This window comes from Cygnus olor, chromosome 2 (genome assembly GCF_009769625.2).
Source record: "Cygnus olor isolate bCygOlo1 chromosome 2, bCygOlo1.pri.v2, whole genome shotgun sequence".
NCBI classification, from domain to species: domain Eukaryota; kingdom Metazoa; phylum Chordata; class Aves; order Anseriformes; family Anatidae; genus Cygnus; species Cygnus olor.
In genome coordinates, this window is record NC_049170.1 from 147,265,026 (window position 1) to 147,288,685 (window position 23,660).

General features: G+C 35.2%; 1 protein-coding gene across 2 annotated transcripts in view; it reads right to left on the reverse strand.

Moving 5' to 3' along the window:
• The window catches only part of TAF2 (TATA-box binding protein associated factor 2), a 57,308-nt gene that overhangs the window by 14,193 nt on the left and 19,455 nt on the right, over positions 1–23,660 (reverse strand). For both annotated transcript variants that reach the window (XM_040546959.1, XM_040546958.1), the window contains exons 11-23: positions 21,748–21,883; positions 20,036–20,190; positions 18,333–18,447; positions 18,124–18,233; positions 17,421–17,486; positions 15,831–16,083; positions 12,258–12,398; positions 10,810–10,920; positions 9,007–9,200; positions 8,385–8,524; positions 4,192–4,261; positions 2,561–2,670; positions 39–268 (exon numbers count right to left, since the gene is read on the reverse strand). In XM_040546959.1, coding sequence (XP_040402893.1) covers positions 39–268; positions 2,561–2,670; positions 4,192–4,261; positions 8,385–8,524; positions 9,007–9,200; positions 10,810–10,920; positions 12,258–12,398; positions 15,831–16,083; positions 17,421–17,486; positions 18,124–18,233; positions 18,333–18,447; positions 20,036–20,190; positions 21,748–21,883 — 1,831 coding nt within the window. The remainder of the gene's footprint in view (positions 1–38; positions 269–2,560; positions 2,671–4,191; positions 4,262–8,384; positions 8,525–9,006; positions 9,201–10,809; positions 10,921–12,257; positions 12,399–15,830; positions 16,084–17,420; positions 17,487–18,123; positions 18,234–18,332; positions 18,448–20,035; positions 20,191–21,747; positions 21,884–23,660) is intronic.

The window sequence follows — 23,660 nt, forward strand, 5'->3', positions numbered from 1 at the left end:
CCAGCTGAATGGGATGTGTGCAGATGGTTTGTGCTTACGGTGTTCTGAAATCCTACTGACTGTCCGTGATTGTTAGTACTATTCACAGGTTCCTGATTATTCACCACTGATTCAGGGATAATCGTTGGATTAAGCACAGCCTTCTTTTCCTTCAGATTAAGAACGAGTCCGAGCTCTGGTAACGGTAAGCACGAGGGTCTGCTGAGGCCAAAAAGTGTGAAATAGAGGTCTACAGCTCCACATCGTAATCTCCAGTCATGTGAAGTTCCTAAAGTCCCAAAGAGATTACTGTTAATACAGAGGTACAATCTTCCCTACTCCACAAATAAGATAGTTTTAGCCAATCTGCATCCATCAAAGTATGCACATATCTGCTGTGCCTAAGACAACTTCCCTCATTACTCCAGCCTCAGCTGGAGTTATTTACTCAAACTCAGCTGTCAGATCCTGCTTTAAATTAAAGTTTTAAATTATAAACTGTACAATACCTAACTGGAAAACTACGAGTTATAATAAAATAAGGAAAAATGGAATGCTTTTATTTATTTTTTTAAGTTTCTCTTTAGGTTTTAGTATTGGACAAGTAAAACAGAACATTTTCTTACCAAACTGGCTTCCCACATCAGTGGATTTGGTCACAATTGCTTATTTACTTTATGAAATTCAGTAGGAGCCTTAAGTATGACTAAGATCTATAACCTCTGGAAACCACCCTGATGGACAGCACAAAACAGCAACGCATAAATGGGCTTTTTGATGTCTACTGACTACTGTGTCATGTACTTCACTGGATACTCAATGCTTTAATTTGCATTCAAGTTGGAGATACGTAGCACAAAAAGCACCGCTTCGTTGATTTTATTTTTCACTACAAACTCTGTATTGCTTTTACATCTTCATACACAAATAGTCAAAGCGTGTTTGGCACCATTCACAACAGAGAGACATCTAACATCTGGTGCAACGCTGCAAATATAGCGATTCTGATGTTAACTCAGCCCAGCTCTTGACTGATTGCAAGTTTATTGAACATATTGTTCCACAGCAGGAATAGGGCTGTATCTGGTAAACAAGACACAGATGTGCCAACTGCCATGTTAATGGGGCTGCGCAAGACAGCAATAAAATAAAATTTTAAGATCTGTCCCTATAAATACCAGATTTCATGGGACTAAACTGCATTTTGTGTAAGTTTAGCTGTACCTACACTTACCCAGTTACAAGTAACTCTGATAAATTTCATGAACAGCTGGGAGAAAGTGATATGAGTATTAATCTGGACATCTCTAACACTAAAATACTCTCCGGAGAATGACACATTCACAAATACTAATTTCAAGTCTATTCTAGTGTATTAATAAATAATTTACTCAATGTTTTAAACTAAAGTTTTTTAAAATATGATGAATTCTCACTCAATACCTCAATACCTTTTCCAGCAAAAAAGCTAAGCTCAAATACATCTGGTTGCTGAATTTCTCTGCAATCCTTGCAAATTGTAAGCGTTATCAATTTAATGCAGATTAACACAAAAGAAAAACAAACATACATCAGAATCCATTTTCTATTACTTGCTTATTTTAAATGAAAGCAACTCATGATTCCAGAATCATGCAGCTTGAAACCTGGCTACTAACTTGTCTCACATTAACAAATGTCTTTCTGGGCACCCTGGAATGCTAAGGTTATGCCTTACAGAAAATAAATTGAAACATTATGTCATCTTGATACATAGAAATTTAAGTCCTTAAAGCCCCATGAATCATAATAAGAATGTATACCCTATTTGTTACTTGCAAGAAGAAGTAATGGTTGTAAGTAACACTGCACACACTCTTCTCTCAAGAAAAAGCAAAAACAAACTCTCTGATGGGAACATCAAAATTGTTTATTTTCTGTGCCTGACACTTGGCAAATCCTGCAAAACTGAACTACTAGTAGTCTCCCAGCTTCAGCCCCTGGAGTGCTGCTGCAAACTTTCAAACACTAAAAATAATGATACACAGAAAACAGACAGCTTTCAATGACCTAAAAAACCTATATAAACGTTTACATGTAATCTGCAGAAATGTGCCAGATGTTAAAGGGCAGTTTGTTAGGACTGGATAAAACTGCTTCAGTAATGAAAAACAGGTCAATGGTAAAAGATGCAAACCCTCCTCTCATTAGGATCTTTCCTAATCATACAAGGCAAATTAAGCCTTAGGTTTAAAATAATTTACTGGAGATTTTTAGAAGTTTATCTATACAAATGTTATCCTCTCATATTCTCAGAGTTGGATAGAAGAGGACAAAGAGACTGCCTAATTTAGAGCAAACTGTAAAGAAAAAGGTAACATACAGTATCATTTGGGAAAATGTTTGATGTGAACATCTGGGTCAAAGAATGATTTTATGCCAAAGTGTATCAAAGCACACTACAGGAGTAAAGGAAGTAACAAAAAACAAGGAGTCCACTAGTACATCACTAAGCAAGTTCAGCAGGTATGTGAAAGGGAACTTCAGAGACTGAATTTTCAAGTCCTAGAAACCTTACAATATAGAAGAAATAAAAACCAACCTGAATTCATCAGTTTCCAAAGCTGATCTACCAAAGCTTCATTACATAAAGGGGACTCCATGTTCTTGGTAAAAGGGGGATTCTTAGTCAGCATATCCAGAATCTTATGCCTAAAAAATAAATTAAAATTTTGTTATTAAATACAAATAAATAGACTAAGAATAAGAAGTCTACTCAATTTGCCATGTTTTTATAGAACTATACTTTTCAAATACACAATATGTACAGATGCAGATTCACCACCAGTAATATAATTTAAAGATTAAAAAGTAAAGAGCAACAACAACGAGTATTTGTAGTGTGTATTACTAGAAACGATTATCATCATTTCTGAACAGTTAGATACAAAATTGCAGGCTGTATTATGCTCTTTGGTTTAACAGCAATCTTTTTTGCATGCTGACTTTGTAATTGCAAACAAGGAGCTAGCCTGGCATATAAGCTTACGAACTGACATCAAAGAATTTGAAAATAATTTAAAATGTTTATGACTGATGCAAAATGACAGGAACAAAACTAGTGACCTGCACATCCTTCTGGAAAGGAACACTGTCACCTCTTAAGTTACACTGGTATATAAAAATTCCACACTTATCACGTTTGCTTACAGTATTTATGCATTGAGCTGAAAGCAGATACATTTTTCCACTTTCTTTATTTAAACCTGGACTTGAAAACATTTTATGAATGAGAATAATTGTATGTTCCATTGCTTATTACAACTATTTTCTCTGTATAGAAAGCTTTCCCCTTGCAGTCTTACACATTTGGGACAAGAAACTGACTTTTTTCTTTTTTTCTTCTTCTTTTCAGAAGAGGCTTACATGTAACACTTTATCCAAAATGTAAACACACTCCTCTTTAAAAAGACTCAAATGAAATATCTCCTTCCTAGTCTGAAGCTACATCTCCCTTAGTGACTTCTAACTGTACCTACTTTCACTAAAAATAGCAGAAAAAAGAAAACAATCTTGCAACTATGAGCTTTTTAAGAAATCAGCTAAAGAGAGAGTAAAAGTAACACTATTATTGAAACTCACTGTTGTAATTGTGGTCATAAAAACAAAGTGCTGCAGAAAAAGAATGCTTACAAATCTGGGTGTTCAAAAGTGGGTAATGAATGTGCCAAAATACCCGATCACTCACTGGTGAAAACGAAGTTGAAGCAGGCAATACTAGAAATTACACTGTACTTTCATATGTTATCCTTTCACCCCATCTACAGTCTAACAATTGCTTTACATTCCTTGCTGGCAAAGCATCACGTGCGTCATGTCTCAACCTTTGTCTTTGATAAATATCATAAAATCTTTTTGTGCCATACTCAACATGAGACTTGTATACATCATTTGTGATTAGGAAATGATCTCTAACTTCAGACATTCAGAGGAGCACAACATAAAAATAAAAACATAAAAAATAACAGAGATTAAGAACCCTGTATTTGAACTTTTGAGATGTGAACTGCTGAAAAAAAAATCACAACACATTTCAACTTAGGACCAACAAGGAGAAAAACAGTTGTGTAGAAGTATTAATCAGCTAAGCATTTGATTGATTCTAGCAAGTCCAGGCCAAGAATTTACATAGTAGTTAGTAAAAACTAACTGGCTCTTTATTTACGCACTAACCTTATGTAGGGTACGGGATCATTCTGAACCATTGTGAGCAGCCATTGTAGTTCTTCATAGCTCCTATCAACTGCAAAGAATAAAATAACATAAAACTGGTATAATTATACACAAACTGGAAAGGTTGATCAAGACGAACACGGCTTCCTCAATTAGCACATGAAGAGCTTGAATCACTGCAACTGAAGAGGAATTTCATTAATTCTGGTGCAAATTCAAAACATAAGGAAGTTCACATTATTTTACTTTACACCAAAACAGAAACATGCAAATAATACCTTCATGCCTGAGTTGTTCAGTAACTACCAATATGACTATTAGCACATAACTTGCTCATGAGCACGGATTACAAAAGTCACTGCGAAAATTACCTTCTTTACTTTAGGAAGCACACAGTATCAACACACCCAAATATCCCTTCAAGAAACTACATTACATTTTCCCAAGGGAATTGAGAATAGACAGTTCTTATACACAAGAATGAGTGACAGACTATTAACTATAAAACAGAAAGAGGAAGACCAGTGGGCTTACACAAAACTGTAAGCATACTCATCTCAGTAGCCTTCCTTAGTTTTTTTTAAAGTCAGTATACTTTGTAATTAAAATATATTCTGAATCTTATCAGCACATGCTTCTAGAAAATGCCACCTGACACAAAGACAAAATCATCTAATTAGTTGAAAATTTAAACAGTCTATTTTGTTGAACATAGGTCTTTGCAGGCAGCTTGCAAATTAGCTCTGCACTTCCTGCAATCTAGCCACATCAGAACTGGTTACACTGGTGAGGCACTGCACCAGGCTGACATCCTCTGCCTCTGAAAGGGGTTCACTAGCTCACGTTCTGCCCCATTCAGACCACAGCTACACAGTGTGGGTCAATTCAGAATGATGCCAGAGCAAATTTGTACCTGCACAGACCAGTACAACTGCAGGTTTGCCTTAAAAATCTGAGAAATCTTTAAAAAGCTCTGCCTAGGACATGCTTTCAAAGGATCAGTGACTGCCTATGCTTGACTCCATGCACAGCGCCTTTCCTGGCAGCTACCTTGCTTGAGATAGAAGGCAGAGAGAACAGCGCATAAAGAAGTTGTTTTGCATGGAAGAAAAATAAGATTGTTCTGGGTTCTTGCTGCATAGTTATACACGTGTGAACAAATTAAATAACACTAGTAAGCAAGCTGAAATAATTTTAACTGCTAAAAAATGGATTTTAAAATGGTTTGTGATTAGAGAATGAGCAAATTAGGAGATGAATCCTTTATGCTGATAGTACTGGATAACAGAACCAAGAAACACCGTATTTTTGTGGTTAAAGAATTTTTTTTTTGTTTCTTAATCTTATTTGTGCTTGAAATAAAGTAATTCTTCCCTGCCATTTACCTGCTAGAGTAAAGCAGGCCTGCTGGACTTCCAAAGCTTTGCTACTAATGCTTTTAACCGTCTCTTCAAATTTGTAGAGCAACATGACATTTTGGGGAACAATGACAAATGAACCCTGACCTTTAGCAGAATAGACCTTACTAGCCTGAGGAATGATGTGTAGATCTTCATACTTCTGCTAGCCATAAAAGCAAGTGATTGTTTTCTAAAGTAAAAATCCTCTTGACATTTTTTCAAATTACAAGAGATTGTATGTCAGCTCTCAGTTACAACAGAGCATCTCTAAGACTTTAAGTTTTCATTCATGCAATTAGGTAATCCGGGATACTTATTTACAACAGTTCGTTTTTATCTCCTCAAATATGCAACTGCTTTGTTGTATACATGACGTCTAGCAGTCATATAACTACCAAATGCTTCCTTTAAAAAGTTAGTAATTCCTGTTCACTTCAAGCCAGTTTAGATCAACTGTCCAAGTCCTTATATGCTGCCTCAAGCATTTTACAGAGTTACCGTGTCTCAAAAAAAGCCTACTATTAACAGCAAAGAAAACAACTTATTCTGTTCCATGGTGAAATGATTTCTTTTAAAGTAACTTAAAAAAAGGCAGCACTAATCCTGCCCTGAGAGTTGATAGAAAAACATGGGAGTTCCACACTGCCCCAGAAAACACAGACTTTCCTTTTTATGGAAATAACAAAATCAGTCAGCTTCCTTTACAAGAACTGTTAAAAAGCCAGCTTTGGCACAAGCAACAGGCATTTGATAGCTGCTGTTTTACATCCAGTATGAACTGGAAACCAGGTAACCGGGAACAACGAGAATCAGACCTCTTGGCAACAGATGACCAATCGTTTCTTCTTCCAAAGCCAGACACTTCGGGCCCTGCAAGACAAGCACTTCTAACTTCTATATGGTTAGCTGAAGGTAGTTAGCACACTGAGCTTTCAGATTTACCCCTATACCGTAAGCCACCAGTCTTACAGCTGGAACAGAAGCTAGCATGTTAAGTGCTGGAACGTTGTATTTGAGAAGTGACACGGATGGTTAAATAACGTGGGAGGCTGTGTTGGGAACTGTATTGATTTTACAGCAGACTATGCATCCATTTGTCTCTGATACCCCCTTGTCAGAGAAAAAGCTGTTGGCAAGGCAGTTGGGTACAGTAATACTCTAACCCACCATTTCCAGACCTGACAGTGAGCTCAATCATAATATATATGTAGCTCAATCACTGATTTCTTCAGGTAATCTTTCTTCTACTTTTTACCATTCAAGTTTTCCCTTCCTGTATCTATCGAGTATTTTGAGCAACATACCCTACCTTGCTTACACAGCAACTCATCTGATCAGCTCTTTTTTTAAAGATGTGATATACTACTTTGCAATACTAGCACTTTCTTACCCAAGTCAATCATTAAATATAAACAACACCCATAAAAGGTCAAGAATTTAATAAGAAAACATTATTTCCATCAGTTTGTCTTTCCAAAGGGTGGGATGAATTATTGAGATTATCCTAAAGGAAGCAGGCTGATGAGTAAGCTTTTCATTCTCCAGCAAATCTTTCCACTAACACTCTATGAAGGGAGGAAAACAAAGTAAGCACCAGAACAGAAAGAGATATGCCCAGTATCAGCAGAGTTATGAATTCTAGCTGGGTATCGCTCCCAGGGTTACCAAACGGTACATTTGCAGTGGGTTATGGATCCAGAATGCCTAGGGAATGACAAGGAAGAGGGCTGAGCCCAAGGGCGATGCCTTGAAGTTACCACTTGTTTTGGTTTCAGCGTGTAAGGATAGGTCTGAATTCTCTCAGATACATTCACTCAAATTGCCTTGAAACCTCCCATTCCCTACCTAGTTTGAAATGTCTTTGGACGCAAGGACAGCAGAAAGATACAAGCAAAGCTCCTTATAAAAAGTGAAAGCAACAACTCATGCACAAAGCAAGAGAAACACTACTACCCTCAAAATGAAAACATGAAATCTGAGGAGGAATAATTAGAAATCTAGAATCACCAAGCTTCTCACAGAGAAAGAATGAAAGAATTAAGCTACTTGGTCAGTAATAACCCTTCAAACACAAGAACAGTCACAAATCTGCTGAACATAGAAAGACTAATTCAAGTAAATGAACAGGCTAATCTAGGAATAAATTCATTTCATAAATGCAAATCATTAGTTTCCAATTCTCTATAGAACATCTGTCAGGATTGAATTTCAATTTATTTGGTCATTAAAAAAGCTACCCAGTATTTGTTTTCAAGGACCTGCAACAGTCAAGCAAGATAAGGAAAATATTAAGGAAACAGAAATCTCATAAACACAGGCTGTGTATAAGGAACGGCAAAGCAGAATCAACCAATAATCATTAAAATAATTTAAGTTTCCAAAATTTATAGCTATAAGATGCATGAAAAAAAGCAAAACAAAGTGATTAGTAAGAAGGCAAATCAAAACCAAGAGCTTTGAGTAGCAATTATGGCTGAACTCACTGAATCAAAATCACTGAACATGAGGTGTTTAAAGAAATCACCACACCCCTTATCACTACTCATCATGTCAAAACTCCAGATGTCTGATTCAGTTTACAGAACACTGAGAAAATGCTCACCGCATCTTCGTAAAACTTGCATTCTCTAGGACAAAACCTTAATAGCAATCACAGCTTCGCTTATCGACACGTCTGTCACCACACAAGCTCTTCTGGTGGACACTACTTCAATATAATATTAACGAGGTAATTATTTCACTTTTCTACTATATCAGAAGTGTTACAAAGGGACAAAAGACATGCAAAAGTACCTTTTGTGTAGTCAACAACAGCCTCCAACGCTGCTATTCGGACATCCACAAAATGCCCATATTCTGCATATGACTTGAAAAGAGCAGGATCGCTTGGGACATGACCATTCTTCTGAAGCACCCGAATAGCTTTTAAGCAGCTAGATGCGGTAAAAAGAAATTTATATTAGGCTTCCAAAGTGCCAGCCACAAAGTACACAGTTATCTCCTTCAGAATCAAGTAGTCTTGTCATTTTTCTAGAATTAAATTAACATGTTACAATTATTTTCATCGTATTAACACGTAGCACTCATTAACTCTGAATTAGGCAGAACACTGAAACAATTCTCTGCTATGCCAAATTCAGTTTGATTGAAGTAGAACTTCACTAATTTACACAGAAAACACAGTTCAGATTAGTGTTGTGTACTCTACAGAAATTGTTACTCTACCTTTTGCGAACCTTTCATGAATAGAACATTTGAGACAAACTCACACTACCAACTTTTGGAAATTAGAAGGAATTTGCCATGTAAGACTAAAGGAGGTAAGCTAAAATCTCAGTAACTACAGAACTATAAACAAAAAAGTAGTGTTAATGTGTCCGCTCTTTTTGTATGTACAACAATCACTAAATCACACCTGACTGTAATGGTATGTCTGTAGCTGGGAAGAAGCTTCTCCATATTTAGGAAACGTGTAATTTCCTCAAGAATAAGTCGAACGTCTGGATTTAAGTTATCCAGTGTTCGGACTTCATTGTTCACACTGACTGCAGGAGTTACAGAGTTGGCCAGGGCATCAATCAGTTCAGCACGGTAGTAGTTGTCTGAAAACTAGATAAAAACAGCATTTAAACACAAGCAATATAACAATATATGTTCTTAATGATGAGTAATTTGAAGCACTGTTACAGAACAAGATCTTAAAACAGAAACTGTATGACAAACTGTAAAAAAGCAAAACAGTTGAACATGTTTGTTCTGAATACAGATTTGAGAGTGTTTGAGCAAGCAGATATTCTATCAAGCATTAATCTTCACTTATAAAATAAGAGCATATTAATACATTGGTTTCTAAAAAGAAAAATCGGGTACTGAAAATGTTTGAGATTTGGAAAATAAAAGCCATTATTTCCAAGTGTGAGCTTTAAACTACCTGTCTCTTTCTATATTCAGTTGCAAGGTTACCAAGGTTAATGGGTGCTTGGCACCTCTGAAAAAAATCAGGTTTCATCTAGATAGCCACTTCAAGTGCTTCTCAGGTGAATTAATGTCTCACTGCTGTTTAGTAAGGAAAATCTTGCTTCTACGTTTGCTCCTTTTTCCTGGGCACACAGTTTCACCCCTTCCCTTGTGTTAACTGTGGCACTTACTGGTCTTGTCAGATTACTGCACAGCATAAAGTGTAGAAATACAACTATAAAAGCAGAAAAAAAGTACTGGGTTGCATATTAGTTAATTTCATCTAAACAAACCCAAAGAGTGTTAAATCCTGCAGAAGGTATCAAATACATGTTTGCAAATGACATGTGGAAAAGCAAAGTGGGATCTCTCCTTCAGTGGTAGAGAGATGTTAATACAACTCAGTATGTCCTGTGACTACTGGCGTGCGTGTACATTCTCTCTTTACCACTTCACCTTCTATCATCCTCTTATTTCAGTACTCTTCAACAAGTGTCTTGTTAGTGTTTCTACAAACTAGAAAATGAGGTTTAAGAGACCTCAGATTTGTTCCACTAAGCTTTGAGTATTTAATTTGGAAGATTATGTTAGGATCCTAGCAGCTGTGGCCTTCTTCTAAAGCTAGGGAAGTGGAATCTTGTATCATCTCAGGATCCTAAAGGTCCTTTAACCATGCTTCAGAGGTGCTCTGTTTGGGAAGGTAACTTCAGAAGACAATTCCAACTCAGGCACTTCAGTTTAGGGATGAAACATTACATTCAGTTTCAGCTGTTATTTGACTACATGAAGACCATTCAGTTCCGTAAGCCAGAGCTGTTATTCAGAACCCAGAATCCCATATATCATAAAAACCAAGATTATTTCCTTGCTCTTTCAGACAATCTTCTCAAAGTAGAAACAAGTGCTTAACTTTGCATGCTACATTTATTCAGAAAATGTTAACCTTCACGCACATTCTCTCAAAAAACAGGTCTTTTGAATGAAAAAAATATCAAGAAAAGCATGTGCGCAAATGAAGACAGGCAGGTCCTTAGTAAGTCAACAAGCACAGTGCTTCCTCCAAGAGAAACATCCAAGAAATGTCACCACAAATGTCAGCTAGAGAATCTTCTGTAACATTTACTGTTTAGTTTAGTGTATCAGCTTTTATCAACTCTACTTGCTGGGTATTTACATTAGTGGCGTAATACATCAAATAGTATATTAACTTTAAGACTTTTTTAAACAAAAAAAGAGAGATTAAAATAAACACATTCTTTACCTTATTCTTTCTGTTATCATTATACTTGATCAAATCCAAAATAAACATTAAAACCTCCTTGGGACAGAGGTTGTGAACATCTCTCAGAAGGGCCATGGCAACAGGCATAGTCTGTGTAATAAAATTAACATCATTTTTACGTTAATGAAAGGACAGTTATGCCCTGAAAAGAGCTACACCCTTGAAATAAACAATTACTTTTGCAATACCAAATCTTTAAAAAGTTTTATTTAAATGCATTTTGAAAAAGATACAATATGCTGCACAATCTTCAGATCAAAACCAATGCAATTATTACTCAATAATTAGTTATAGCAGACAGAAAAAGCTGTATATGCAAGAAACGACTCAATTCAAGGCACTATCTAAAAGGTAAGAACTGGAAAATAGTGAAGCAAAGAAAATGATGGTGGAATTCATTCTGAAACTGCCACCTAATTTGTGTGCTTACATGTGAACCTGATGTGTAAGCTTCCATTACCATTAAGAGGTATACACCCAAAACAGTCAGTGAAGCCTAAAGAATTATTAGCCAGATAGCTATTAACCTCACTAGATGTTTCTTTTAGAATGTGCTAAGCAGTTCTCCAGGCTCAACTCACACAGATTCAGGAATCCTACCCTTGCACTATAAATCTGGGACATGGGATTAAACGTCTTAGGGAGAAAAGCAAAAGATTTAGTGGGAAAGAATGAACAATGAGAAAAAGAGCAGAAGAACAGAAAAGTCAGTCCAAGAACGAACATGGCGGTAAAAAGGATGATGCAATCTTGCACAGAGAAATAAAATTTAGGTTTTCTCCATAATCAGAAGTATGAGATCTGTAACTCAATCGTCCAAAAATTATGAAGTAAACCTTGAGAGAAAACCACTGTCATTTATTTTAACTGTTATTCACTGTACAACTAACAACTATAGGTCCCAGTAAAAAAAAAAAGTCATCAAAGCAAGCTGCAGCAACACATGATGTTGACAACTAATGGAAAGGAGGGGGCAAGAAGGATTATGTAGTGCCTTCAACTAAAAGGCCAACCAATTTAAGATAAGGTTTATGAGATTTTATTTGTAGTACGAAATCAATGCCAGTAATGAAGACGGTTGATGAATTCACCTAAAAATGATTAGCCTTGTTATTGTGCAACAAACTGTATGTAAGAATGAGCTCACAAATATTTACAACTAATCATTATACGTACTCCATTCTCCTGAAGGAATTGCTAATTTAACTTCAGCTACCCAGAAAAAAAAATTGCTAGAGTTTTGTTAAGTGTTTTTTGACAAAGATGAAAAAAACAGATACCAAATAAGAAAGAACGAGTTGTTTTGGGTTTTTAATGACTGGGTAAAATGGGACTGTGCTATTCACATTCTTACAGTTGTCATCTGTAGGAACATTTATGTGTTTTGACATTTAATTTAAAAAGTTCAGTGGAAAAATAAATTTTACCTTTTGCAGGAAATAGCTTTGAAAGTTCATGAAGTTGTTGGTCTTCACAATGTTTGGACAAGTCTTACAGCAAAACATTCGGGTAAAGAGTGACTTCATGGCTGGTGGTCCTGTCCATGTACTTACCATGGAATTTGCAATCTATATAATTAGGAGGAAAGGCAAGTCACATTAACATCACCACTGTAAGTTCGGGTTGGCTGTAAAGAAATACAAATTTCCCATAATAAAAAAAGAATAATTGCCAAAAATATACTGCCCTTCAAATACGTACCTATTTTCAACAACGTATTACGTTAGCTAAGTTTTCTCTGCCATCCCCAATACATCTTGTCTACATTAAAGGTAAGTTTTCATAAAATTGTTTCACTTGGAAGACGTCAGCAACTAATTACCTTTCCGTGATAAGCTTCTGTCCTTAATTATTTTCTCTTTTATATTTTAGGCAAATATTCTGTGTTTATTAAGCCAAGTTTTCTGACTCTACAGAAGCCAGCGATGGAAGAGGCTTTTACAATACCAACTTCCCCAATTTACCCTGCCAGTAACCTCAGCCTAGACTTTAACTAGGTCTCAACCACCCTAAGACTAAAAGACCACCCCTAAAGCAAAAGGCAAGTCAGCTATCTCTCAGCTTTAATATTCACAGAACGAAGAATAGAATATTCCTCAAATAACCTTAATTCACAACAAGACTGCAGAGTGACAAATTTATTGCTATGATCTGTTTTGGTGTAAGGAAGCAAGGTTCTACAAGGACAAAACTGTCTTTCTGCCTTGCCAGCACCCTGGGGATTCTATATATTTGTTGCATGAAACAATGTAAGCGTGCAGAGAAGAATATCTGAGTGTTTATTAACAAATAGGACCAACCCACCCTAAAATTTTGGATGTTCCAGTGTCACAGACCTTCCACAAACTAAGGAAAATACCATTTTCACACAAATGAAATTGACCGTGATTATCTCCTTCTAAATTAGTTTACCTTATTCCAAAGACTGTTACATATGCAGTAAGAGAAAGAAAAGATAGAAGCTACTTAAAGATGGGTAGCAATTAATTTCACCACCTCTTTTATGTAAGATGTGGGCTTTATTATTGAAAGACATTTTCCTTTTAAGTCAGCCTTCAAAGGAAAGTTAAAGGGAGAAAATAGTGCAGTCAGACTAGACTTTTGCAGTAACAGAAGTCTTCTAACTATAGATGCAGGTATAGCTTTTTGTGTAACATACTTAACAAGTTTTCCTACAAACGAAGTTTAATCCTAAAGGCTACTCGAAAACCATGAAGAACTTAGAATTGAAAATGTGAAATTTATGTAGCAGTGTAACAAAATGCACTCCAAAACATTACAAGAGACTACTGCATTTACAAGATATCCACAATTCGTTAAAATTGGGGTACAAGTTTTTATTTTTTTTTTTATCATTTTAAGTATTTCATTTTGCAAATTCTATAGACGAAGAATGGTATTTTCAAGTTAAATCAAAAGTAGTAAAATCATCATCTTTTCATTATTTTTTGGTCTTACAATGTGGTCCGACTCATGTAAATTCCTCTTTAAATACTGACAGAATCCAAGTTTTCTATTTATTCTATCGACAATTTACACAATCTCAATTAAATGTATTTGCAAATTCTCCTTACCATAAGGCAGGAAACCTCTCTTGCATTAATTTTACTTAAAAAAGTATACTCTATTTCTGCATCTATCAATTCAGTATATCGTAAGAACTGGCAACTTATTTGACCTAAGACATAACTATAACGCACAGCTGTAAAACTCCTCATTGTTTTGAGTTTTTTTCTGATGGTGAAGGTTTTTTTTATGTTTGTTTGTTTTTTAAACCTTACAGAACATCACTGGCACTGCAGTAGACCCAAACCTATCGATTGAAAATCAGCCTGTCTGCTCCCAGGACTTAGTATCATAACATTATTATTTTCTCCTTTCTCTGTAGGGTCATTTGCCATGAACTTCTCAGTGGTCTGTGTGTGTATTTGCACATGCACACAGGCATCTATTCATTAATGAGGATTTAATATTTTACATGAATACTTGACTGAAGTGCTGTTTTACAACAAGTCATACATTTGAAAATGCAATTTTAGAACTGAATTTATTACACTATCACTTTTTCTGTATCCATGTAAGTACACCAAGAACTTTTCACCTAAATAACCACTATCCAGCCAGAAGGTGCAAATTAACACAAAATAACCCTCCCACTAACAAAACATGGAGGACTTGATTTTTTCCAATAAAGTCTACAAATCTTGAATATTTACAAGCTGTGAAAATTAAACAGAGTTAATAGGAAGTGATTCTTACTAACAGCCTGATGTTGGAACCATTAATAGAATATATTACACTTTTCTCCTAGGTAGCATGGGTAAACATATCTACAACCACGTCCTTCCATGCCCCTTCACCTTGATTTAATAACACAAACACACTTTTCACATAGATTTATAATTATTTTCTGAGTCAACCATCTTATCTCTAGATCTCAGATTTTTTAAATACAATTTCATACAAATACAACTGAAAAAAAACTAGTTATGGTTATCTACAACCCAACTGCCTGTGAATTCAAAGAACGAAAAAAAAATACATTTCAACATTGTTAACAACTGCTCTTTTAACATTCATCTGTGGAAGCCACCTTTACTTTTAAATATTCCAAATAAATTCATTATGAAATACACATATTTTAAGTCAGGTAGCGGCAGTATTGCTCCTAGCACATACACTGGCAGCATTATATCAGTATTTTGTAATATTAAAATACACCATCACAAGCATTTCTTGTATTTTGATTTTCAAAATATGCCCAAAGGGTATATTTCTGTACGGGTACTGAATTACTCTTAACAGGTAGCCAGCAGAGATGAAGCTATATACCAATAATTCAACTTCCACAAACTGTCAATAACATGCCTTTACGTAAAGTATGTCTGTAACATGCCTTCTCAATAATTTCTTACTCTTTTGTGTTTCCATCCAGTTGTTTTATCAGGATCTCTATGTTTAATTCTTAATGTTAATTTTGTGTCTAAACAAAAAATACCTTCTCTTTTAATGGCAACGACCTGGCTTTTGAATATTTAATTAGAGACCAACACTATTTATTTTGTGCCCCTATTCAACTTGAAACAATATACAGCAGTAATCTGAATTCACATTAGACAGATAGATGAATTTTGAAACTTCAAATTTCTCAGAGAAGCCAAGGAACTTCCCAGTAAAATAAAAAAAATGAATTTTGGCTCTGAAAAAAGTGAACAAAAGTCTTTTATTTCTGCCACTTAATGAAATCTGGAAAAATCCCTTGTGGTTTTCATGTCTGACATCTCAATTTTGACAATTATGAAAGCCTTCTGCAGTCTCCATTTACAGACTAAAATAATACAGCTTTCCTTTCAAATCAGTCAAGTTAAAAATACTTGGCAAACCCTTTTAAGAGGCTAAATATCAAGCCAATTTAAGAACCGTGGTGAGTTTTGACCCATTTTCAAATGTTTACAATGTCTAGCACATTTCTTTCCTTATTCCCATCCACACAACCTCACCTTTGCAAGGCAGAAGCAGGCCAGCATTCTCACTCGGTAGAAGCACTGTTCCTGTTCTAGTATATCAGTGAGTGCAAGCCGTGATGCTGGCGTGGGGAACTTTTCCAATGCCAGAATGGCTTCTTCTTGTGCAACCACATCTCGCTCATATCGAAGCTGATACTGCCACATGAAATCAGACTGTTCAAATTCTACCTTCCTCAGTACTGACATATCAGGGTCTATTCTTATCCAGAGCAAAGGGGAATCAGCACTAAGACAGACATGAGAAACATTAATAGTTTACAGCATTTCAAGACTCTAGAAATCAAAAAGATGTTCTGACTTGTTATGAGTTATGTTTGAAGTATTTAGAGTCCAAGAACCATACATGAATTTAAGTCAGAAGGGACTTTTGAAAGTCATCTGATCCAGGCTCCTGCTCCTAGGATGGCAACTCTACAACCCTTCAGGGCAATCTGCCCAAGACTTAAATGTCAGTGAAAGCAGTAGTTTCACTATTTTTACACAACAGATGTGAGTTCATGGTAAACTACTGTATAATCTCAGTATACTTAAAATCTTCTTCCTCAGGTACCATAACTGTCATGGCTGAGAAGCATACTTTACGACCTTCTACACTTGAAGTCTACCAGAAAAAAAAATCAAAGAAAATCCCATGGTAACCACCTAAAGCTTTATGTACTGGCTTTCATCAACAGACGTGAAAATACTTTACAAACACAAACATGCTATTGTGTTGAAAGCTGACAAGGGTAACCATGCAATTGCACAGAACTGTCAGGGCAAACAATCATAAAAGCAAAAGTATCATCATGCAGGATTAAAGTTTTAGTCCCAAAGATGAACATACTCAATTGTATTCTACACAAGGAAGTGTTTTATACTTAGTATTCAGACAGCACCATTACGGCACGAGTCACTTGTGGGAACAGCAAGCACAAATAGGAGCTAGATGCTAAATGCTCCTAAAAACAATCTAAAAATCATTTATTCATGTCTGTTAATATAGAAATTATAACAGTGACTTGCTCAATGACTATATCCCCTCTATAAAATTATTTCTGGGCATTTTTAGATAAGGTTTAATTTACTAGTAATCTCCAACGCTTTAAAGGAGACAAGCAAACTATCCTTCTACAATGAGACACCATTTAGTCTTCAGGAAAAGATAATTTACTTTCATCAGCAAGCAAACAAAGTACCAACACCTATGAACAACTTTCTGAGAGCAACACCAGCTCCAGCTCAAGGAGGGTAAAATGAGTATTTACTCTGAGCAAGAGGTTGCTTCCATAGAGCTTAACACCCTAATATATTCTTTTCAGTACGAAGTATTTCAACGTTCATTTGTAATCTAAAAGAATTATTTTTAAATTAACCATAGGTTTCAAGAACTTCTTTATCTTAGTGCTAAGTTAAATGGTCTTCATCGAGGTCCAACAAAAACTGCTGACTTTTGTCTTGAAATCTGCCAGTCATATAATGAAGTCCAAATCTACTATCAAATTCTTAAAAAAAAAAAAAAAACATGCTTCAAATAAAGGTAATATGGCTCAGTGTCACACCGAGAAACTTCAGCCAACTTACTCCATAGCGGAAAGGTCCATGTCCACCTCTTCTCCATTCATCAGTGGAATCTTTTTTTTCTTATTTCTGTTAAAAAAAAAAAAAAAAAGAAAAAAAGAAAATAAAGGTAAGTATTTCGAAAATCATCCTACTAGCTAAGATATGCTTAAAAACGAAGATAAAGTTTGCTAAAGTAATTTACCAAACCAAAAACCAACGTTCACCCAGGAAAAAAAAAAATAAAAAAAAATCAAAGTTGAGCTATGCTTAGTTTTATTCAGAAAAGAAACCACTGGGGACTCTAACAGAAAACAAAAACTATGTACATGCTTCAATTCATATACCCTCACTTGAGATTCTTCTCTTGCCTTTCTTTAGTCTTCCCCCTTGGTGAGAAAACTCATTCAAAGCCTTTATGAAAAATCTGATGAAGCTGGAGCCTTCATTCAACTTGTTCTCCTATACAAACAAACTTCTCTATAAAACTTTATACAAAATTTAAGATCTTTATTCAGAGCTGCATATAAAATGTAAGGTTTCTTGCTGTTCACAAACCGTAGTAAATTCTATTTTCCCCCCTTACATCACAGGCAAATCTTATTCAATAAGATCAACAAGATGTAGTTATAAAATTTAAAAAGCATGTATTTATTATCAATGCCCTATGCATTTTCATGTATCCACAGTAAAAAATGCTTGCAGTTTATATATTTTTAAGTCTTACCTTCTGCTTTTAGAATGGCAAGGTATATCATGCTTAAGACTATTTTCTTCAATCTGCAATGTATGGTTAAATGATCCATCAAGTTCTTGCACTGTCACTTTAAGAGGACCCTTAAAATTCAGAAGATTGTTATTAGCATTAAAAATAATGCTCGTTAATGCTCACATCACACTTATATGCATAGGTAAAATATGGGAAATTGGCCTTACCACATATTTCTGAGTCCCAGGAGATGTGTAGTCTTGTTTTATTTCCAATTCCAAAACATTCCGTTTTCTATTAAATGCAAAGCTGCCGTAAAATTTGACCACTCCACTCTGATCTCTACAAAGCAGTATAGGAATTCTGCGGCACAATGCAGTAACTATAAACAATCATAACTCTCAAGGTTTTCACTCACTTTTTACACTTGCTTTATGCTTTTTTAACTCTAAAATCTCCTATCCCAAGAAAATTAGGAAATGAAAACATGTTTCTTCGTAAGAATTTCCATTTTTTTTCTTTAAACAGTACTTTAATGTACATTCATGTACAAAGGACAAAAAAAAAGGAAGTACAGTGAAAATTATCTAGGAAGAAAGAATTCATCATGAAAAACTACACTGGACCCTACCACATTCTAATGTCCCTGACATGCTCTCAGAGAAAGTTACTGAGTAAATCTTTAGTAAATTCCGTATGACTTGTTTTAATACACACTTCAGGTAAACCAAATTAAGAGGAAAACATAGCGACCTTCTGTTTTCTACCTGTGCTGCACTTAATTATTTTATTGCAGTTTTTCAAAAATGAGTCATTGCACGTGTTGTTCAGATGTATACAGAATAGCTCACATATATATGAAGCTACACTATGTGACCAATAAAAAATAATTATCTCACTCCAAATTTTATCACAGGCAATAACTTCAGGTAAACTGTTCTGTGAATAGCTTCAGCATTCATTATTATTTTGACATCCATTACTACAGTTTATTTATAATAAAACTGCAACACTAGGAAAACGTATTTTAGGCTAGGGCATGCTCCCAATAAGTGTCTGATGACATATGGCAAAAGCAAGAAAAGAAAACCTGTTCTTTAATGTCCTGACATTTCAGGGGAGAGCTGCCAGTTTCAAGCAGGCTTCCTATCACACAAAACTCTTCTCCCCAGATACATGCATTTGGCTAAACAGATGCCTCAGACAGACTGGTTCTGTTCATGGTGGTTGCCTTCATAAAGGTCCGTGACATTGCCATCGGGTAAAACTTAGTCTCGTACTGTTTTAACCCGCAATCACTTTAATTAAAACTACCAATTAAACCTGTTAAATGAAGCAAATTTAAATTTACCCTCACATCAATCCAAAACAAGAAACCCTATTTCTTGATTAATATCACTGAAATTTGAAGCATCAACACTCAAATTTTTATTTGAGCTAGACCTGAAGGTCTAACACTAACACAAGCTACCAAGCTGTTAAATACTAGTTTATATTTTAAACCATCAATCCATGCTTTAGGTTACACATTCCATGGTGATTTACTGGAAATCACATCTAAAAATGCACCAGACTATAGCATTTTCCATGTCAGACTTCAGCATATTTCTATGGGCAGTGTCCTCTGGAATTCCTTTAGTGTAATTTGGCCTTGAATTCCACCAGAGCTTTTGTGCTTCCTGCAAAATAAAACTTAAAATCGCAGCAATTCCTTCTGGTAAAGGACACCCAAAAGAGCTAGCATACTCTAAACGACTATAAAAGGACTATGAACCTGTGACTCCCATCTATTTCTAATTCAAAGAATAATGTACTTAAATGTTTAAAGCAAAGACATGAAATATCTTTCTTCACATTCCTTTAGTACTGCCAATTAAAAAACAAATTCATTCTCCATATTAACAATCCAAACCAAGAATAAAAAGGATACACCCACTGCTTTATTAAAGGTTGGATGTCTTTGCCAGAGACATTTGAGATAGATTTCAAAAACCCAGATGTGGAAACCAACATCTGACTCCACATGTGTGACTGGAACTTCTGAGATGAAGCAGTGCTGGCCAGACTCAACAACTTGTTGAAAACCTAAAATGATAAAAAGTTATTACTTTCATTAAGCACTTCAACATACAAAAGAAGCCTTTCTTTCCTGATTAGTTGCAATTGAACTCTAACTAAAGGCCAATAAACTCATTCCTTGACGACGGACTTCAAAAAAAGTCTTTCAAAATAAAAATATTTCAGAAAATTATTTACTTGTCCGTATCAGAAATTGTGATTTGCAGACATGAATGCATCTTTACTTGAGGTAAACTACGCATGATGCTGAGAAAAGAGATGAACCCCCAGCTTCATAACATGAAGTGTGTTTTAACAAAAATAAACTAAAAGTGTCGTCTTTGCTCATAATGGCTGAAGGAACAACTTAGGCAGCTTTTTCACAAATAGAGATGAACACAAAACGTACCAAAACATTTTTGGTAGCCATTTTCTAGTTCTAAGCATCTCTAATGAGCTACACTTCAAAAAACAAGCAATTTATGAAGTTAATCACTGAAAGTGCATGTGGCCTTTATTTACCAAATTATAAAACGCAGAGGTTAGCAAAGTACTTTAAAATCACTTCTTTTTACCTGAGCTTTTTCAAATAACCAGCTTTTTAGGAGTTACAAGTATACCCTTTCTTTTCTTTTATAACTCAAGCCAACACTTCACATACTTCCTTACCATAGTCTTACACAAAATCCCTTATAAGTCCATAAGCTTTAAAATTATCTATAGTAAAACAGATCACTAAATAAATCTGCTGTTTAGAAACAGAAGTCATGAGGTTCTCTGTTTACCTTTCTAGCTATCCCTTTAAAAAAAATGCAAAGAATAATTAAAATTTATTTAACGGAAGCTTTAAATCTGCTGTATTTTCAACCTGACAACAGCTGCTTATAAGAAGTTTTAGCACATCCACATAGGTGTTATCTTTAAAAACCAGGAATCTGATGCTGAAAGGAAGAAGTATCACCTAGTTCCTAGTTTGGCGTTTCTTTATAGCACCCTATCTTTTTAAGGCATGTCACAAAACATTTAAAAAAAAACTACAATTCTGCAGAAGTTTAATATTTCAAAAATAAAATGACAATCTCCAATTCAACTGTTTCTTCTAATATAAAGATCTATGCTCCCTCTAGCACTGAAAATGTTATGCAGTGGAAAGAACAGAAGCCAGATTCTCTTTACTTTCATTATTAATATCTACTACATTAGCTCATGATGACACTAGTTATGGCTGCAAAACTACTAGTAAAACAGGTTCTCAGTGTTAATAACCAGTCATTTACTCAAAGCAATGAAACAGCTTAATATTACAAAGAATAAGGCATATATAAAAATATTACTAGTTATGTTTAAGAATAATAGCTAACCTTATCCTAACGCAATGATCAACATTTTACGTTTGTTCCACGCTGTTTAAACTACTACTTAAAATATAAATGGAATCCTATGAAAAGCTGATTTGCTCTTTCTTAACTCCATTTTATGAATAGAAATTGCAAATTTCTATTTGCAAATAATATAAAGCTGCCTATACTCGACATAAATAAATATAAAGCTGTCTATATGCCACATAAACATTTAATTACCTACCTGTAACATGAACTCCATGCTGATCCTGTTCTCAATCAGTCTCATAACAAGATGTGCTTTACACTGGAACATAGTGTAATACTCCCAGGACAGTGTATGAGGGTGTTTGATAGAAAAGTGTAAGTGTGATGCAGGGCTGAAAAATAAAAATTAAAAAAAAAAATTTGTTTTGCATTTTATGGAATGAAAACTAAAATATAACTTAACAACTAAGATTATAGGCACACCAACATTAGGACCTCTTCTATTGCTTTAAAGATGTAAATTATGACGTTTCAAATGACCACACACAAAGGTTACTGGGGTGCACATAGCTGGAATACAGCAAGTACTGTATAGAGAATAATGACAGGTAATACATGCTGCACAGTAACTTCTCGAAAAGACTGGTAGCAGTGAAAAACAGAGAAGGGAATCTACGACTTGAGTCTGGAAATTACTCAAATTGCATGCTCCCTGCTCCACTTCCACTTTTAAGTGCTTGTACATAGTTAATATTTTACATTTAAGCAAATAACTTTTGCAATTAAAGAAAGTAGGAGTTTTAAGATTCAAAAAAGACTTTCATGATCAATTCCCCTGAGTCATCACATTTAATTTTAGTTAGCAAATTTATGCTTTCAATAGTTTGGCAAATAGATGCCTTCTAAATCAGCTATCATATCAAGGCAGACTATGCAGAGCATCACGCTACCACTGCCACACTATTTCTGTAACTTCCTGTGGCGCTCCTTCCCACATACCCTTTGTGTCTATAAGCAAAACATCTAAAACAGTCTAATTTCATTCCACATCAGAAGACAGACACAGACAACCTGAAACTTTTTTCAAACAGGACTAATTTCTGGATACCTTTAGTGGCTGTACAGCAGTAAAGCACCATATGACCTAATTTTGATGCACTATAAAATTAAAGTTTCACACTTCAGAACACGAACTTTCCAAACTTTAGCCCAGTTTCAAAGTAGAAAAGTAACTTTAATACTGCATCTCCCTAGAAAAATAAGACCTTTTTGCCCTTTTTCAATTATTTGAGAAGATAATTCTGAGTTTATTTTAGTGATGAACCAAGGCTGTGGAAACTGTATTGTGTTGTGCTTTGTTTTTTTCTTTTAGTTCTTCTTTTCTTCTTCACGCTTGATTATTTTTTTTCCCATGAACTAATAACAAATACCTTAAAAAAAAAAGAAAAAGGGCCCACACCATGTCAGGCCAACTTCTTAAGAAACAGAAATCCAGACTCATTTTATGAGGGTTGGTGGAGAATGACAAATTAGCCACTGTGCCATAGCAAACACCAACCACATAAAACTCCAGGGTTCAAAATGGGATTTTCCTGGGATTCTCACTTATAGACAACCTAACTGAACCATTTCAAGATGGGCGAGGCAAGAGATTTGTCCAAAGACTTTAGAAGACATTGCAAGACAGAATGAAATAATTCATGAATTGTGACTATCAAAGAGAAGAGGTATAATGCTGATCTTTCATGCCAGCTATCTCAGAAAGAGACGTATCTTCCAGAAACTTCATAGACCTATTAAAAAATATTTTTGACTAGCCTTTCCATGCACTTGGAAGGCGTATGGCATTAGGAAGCTTTCTAACAACAAAAAAGACCAGTACTTGGTTTCTTGTCTGCAATTCTTAAGATTTCAGAAGACAACAAGGCCCAAGATAGCCATAACACCTCAGCATTCTTTTCCTATTCTTTTATAGACTGGGAGATTCCCTTAACTTTACTCGTGAACATCTGTATAAACATCTCATGATACAAAAAGAAAAGATTTTCTAAATTTAAGCAATACCCTTTTCAGGTGTACTGACTATATGAATAAGAACATACTTAACGTTACTACTTGCTGTTTCTTGTTGGTTAGCAATTATTGAAGTCTCCCTTATCAAAATTGTCC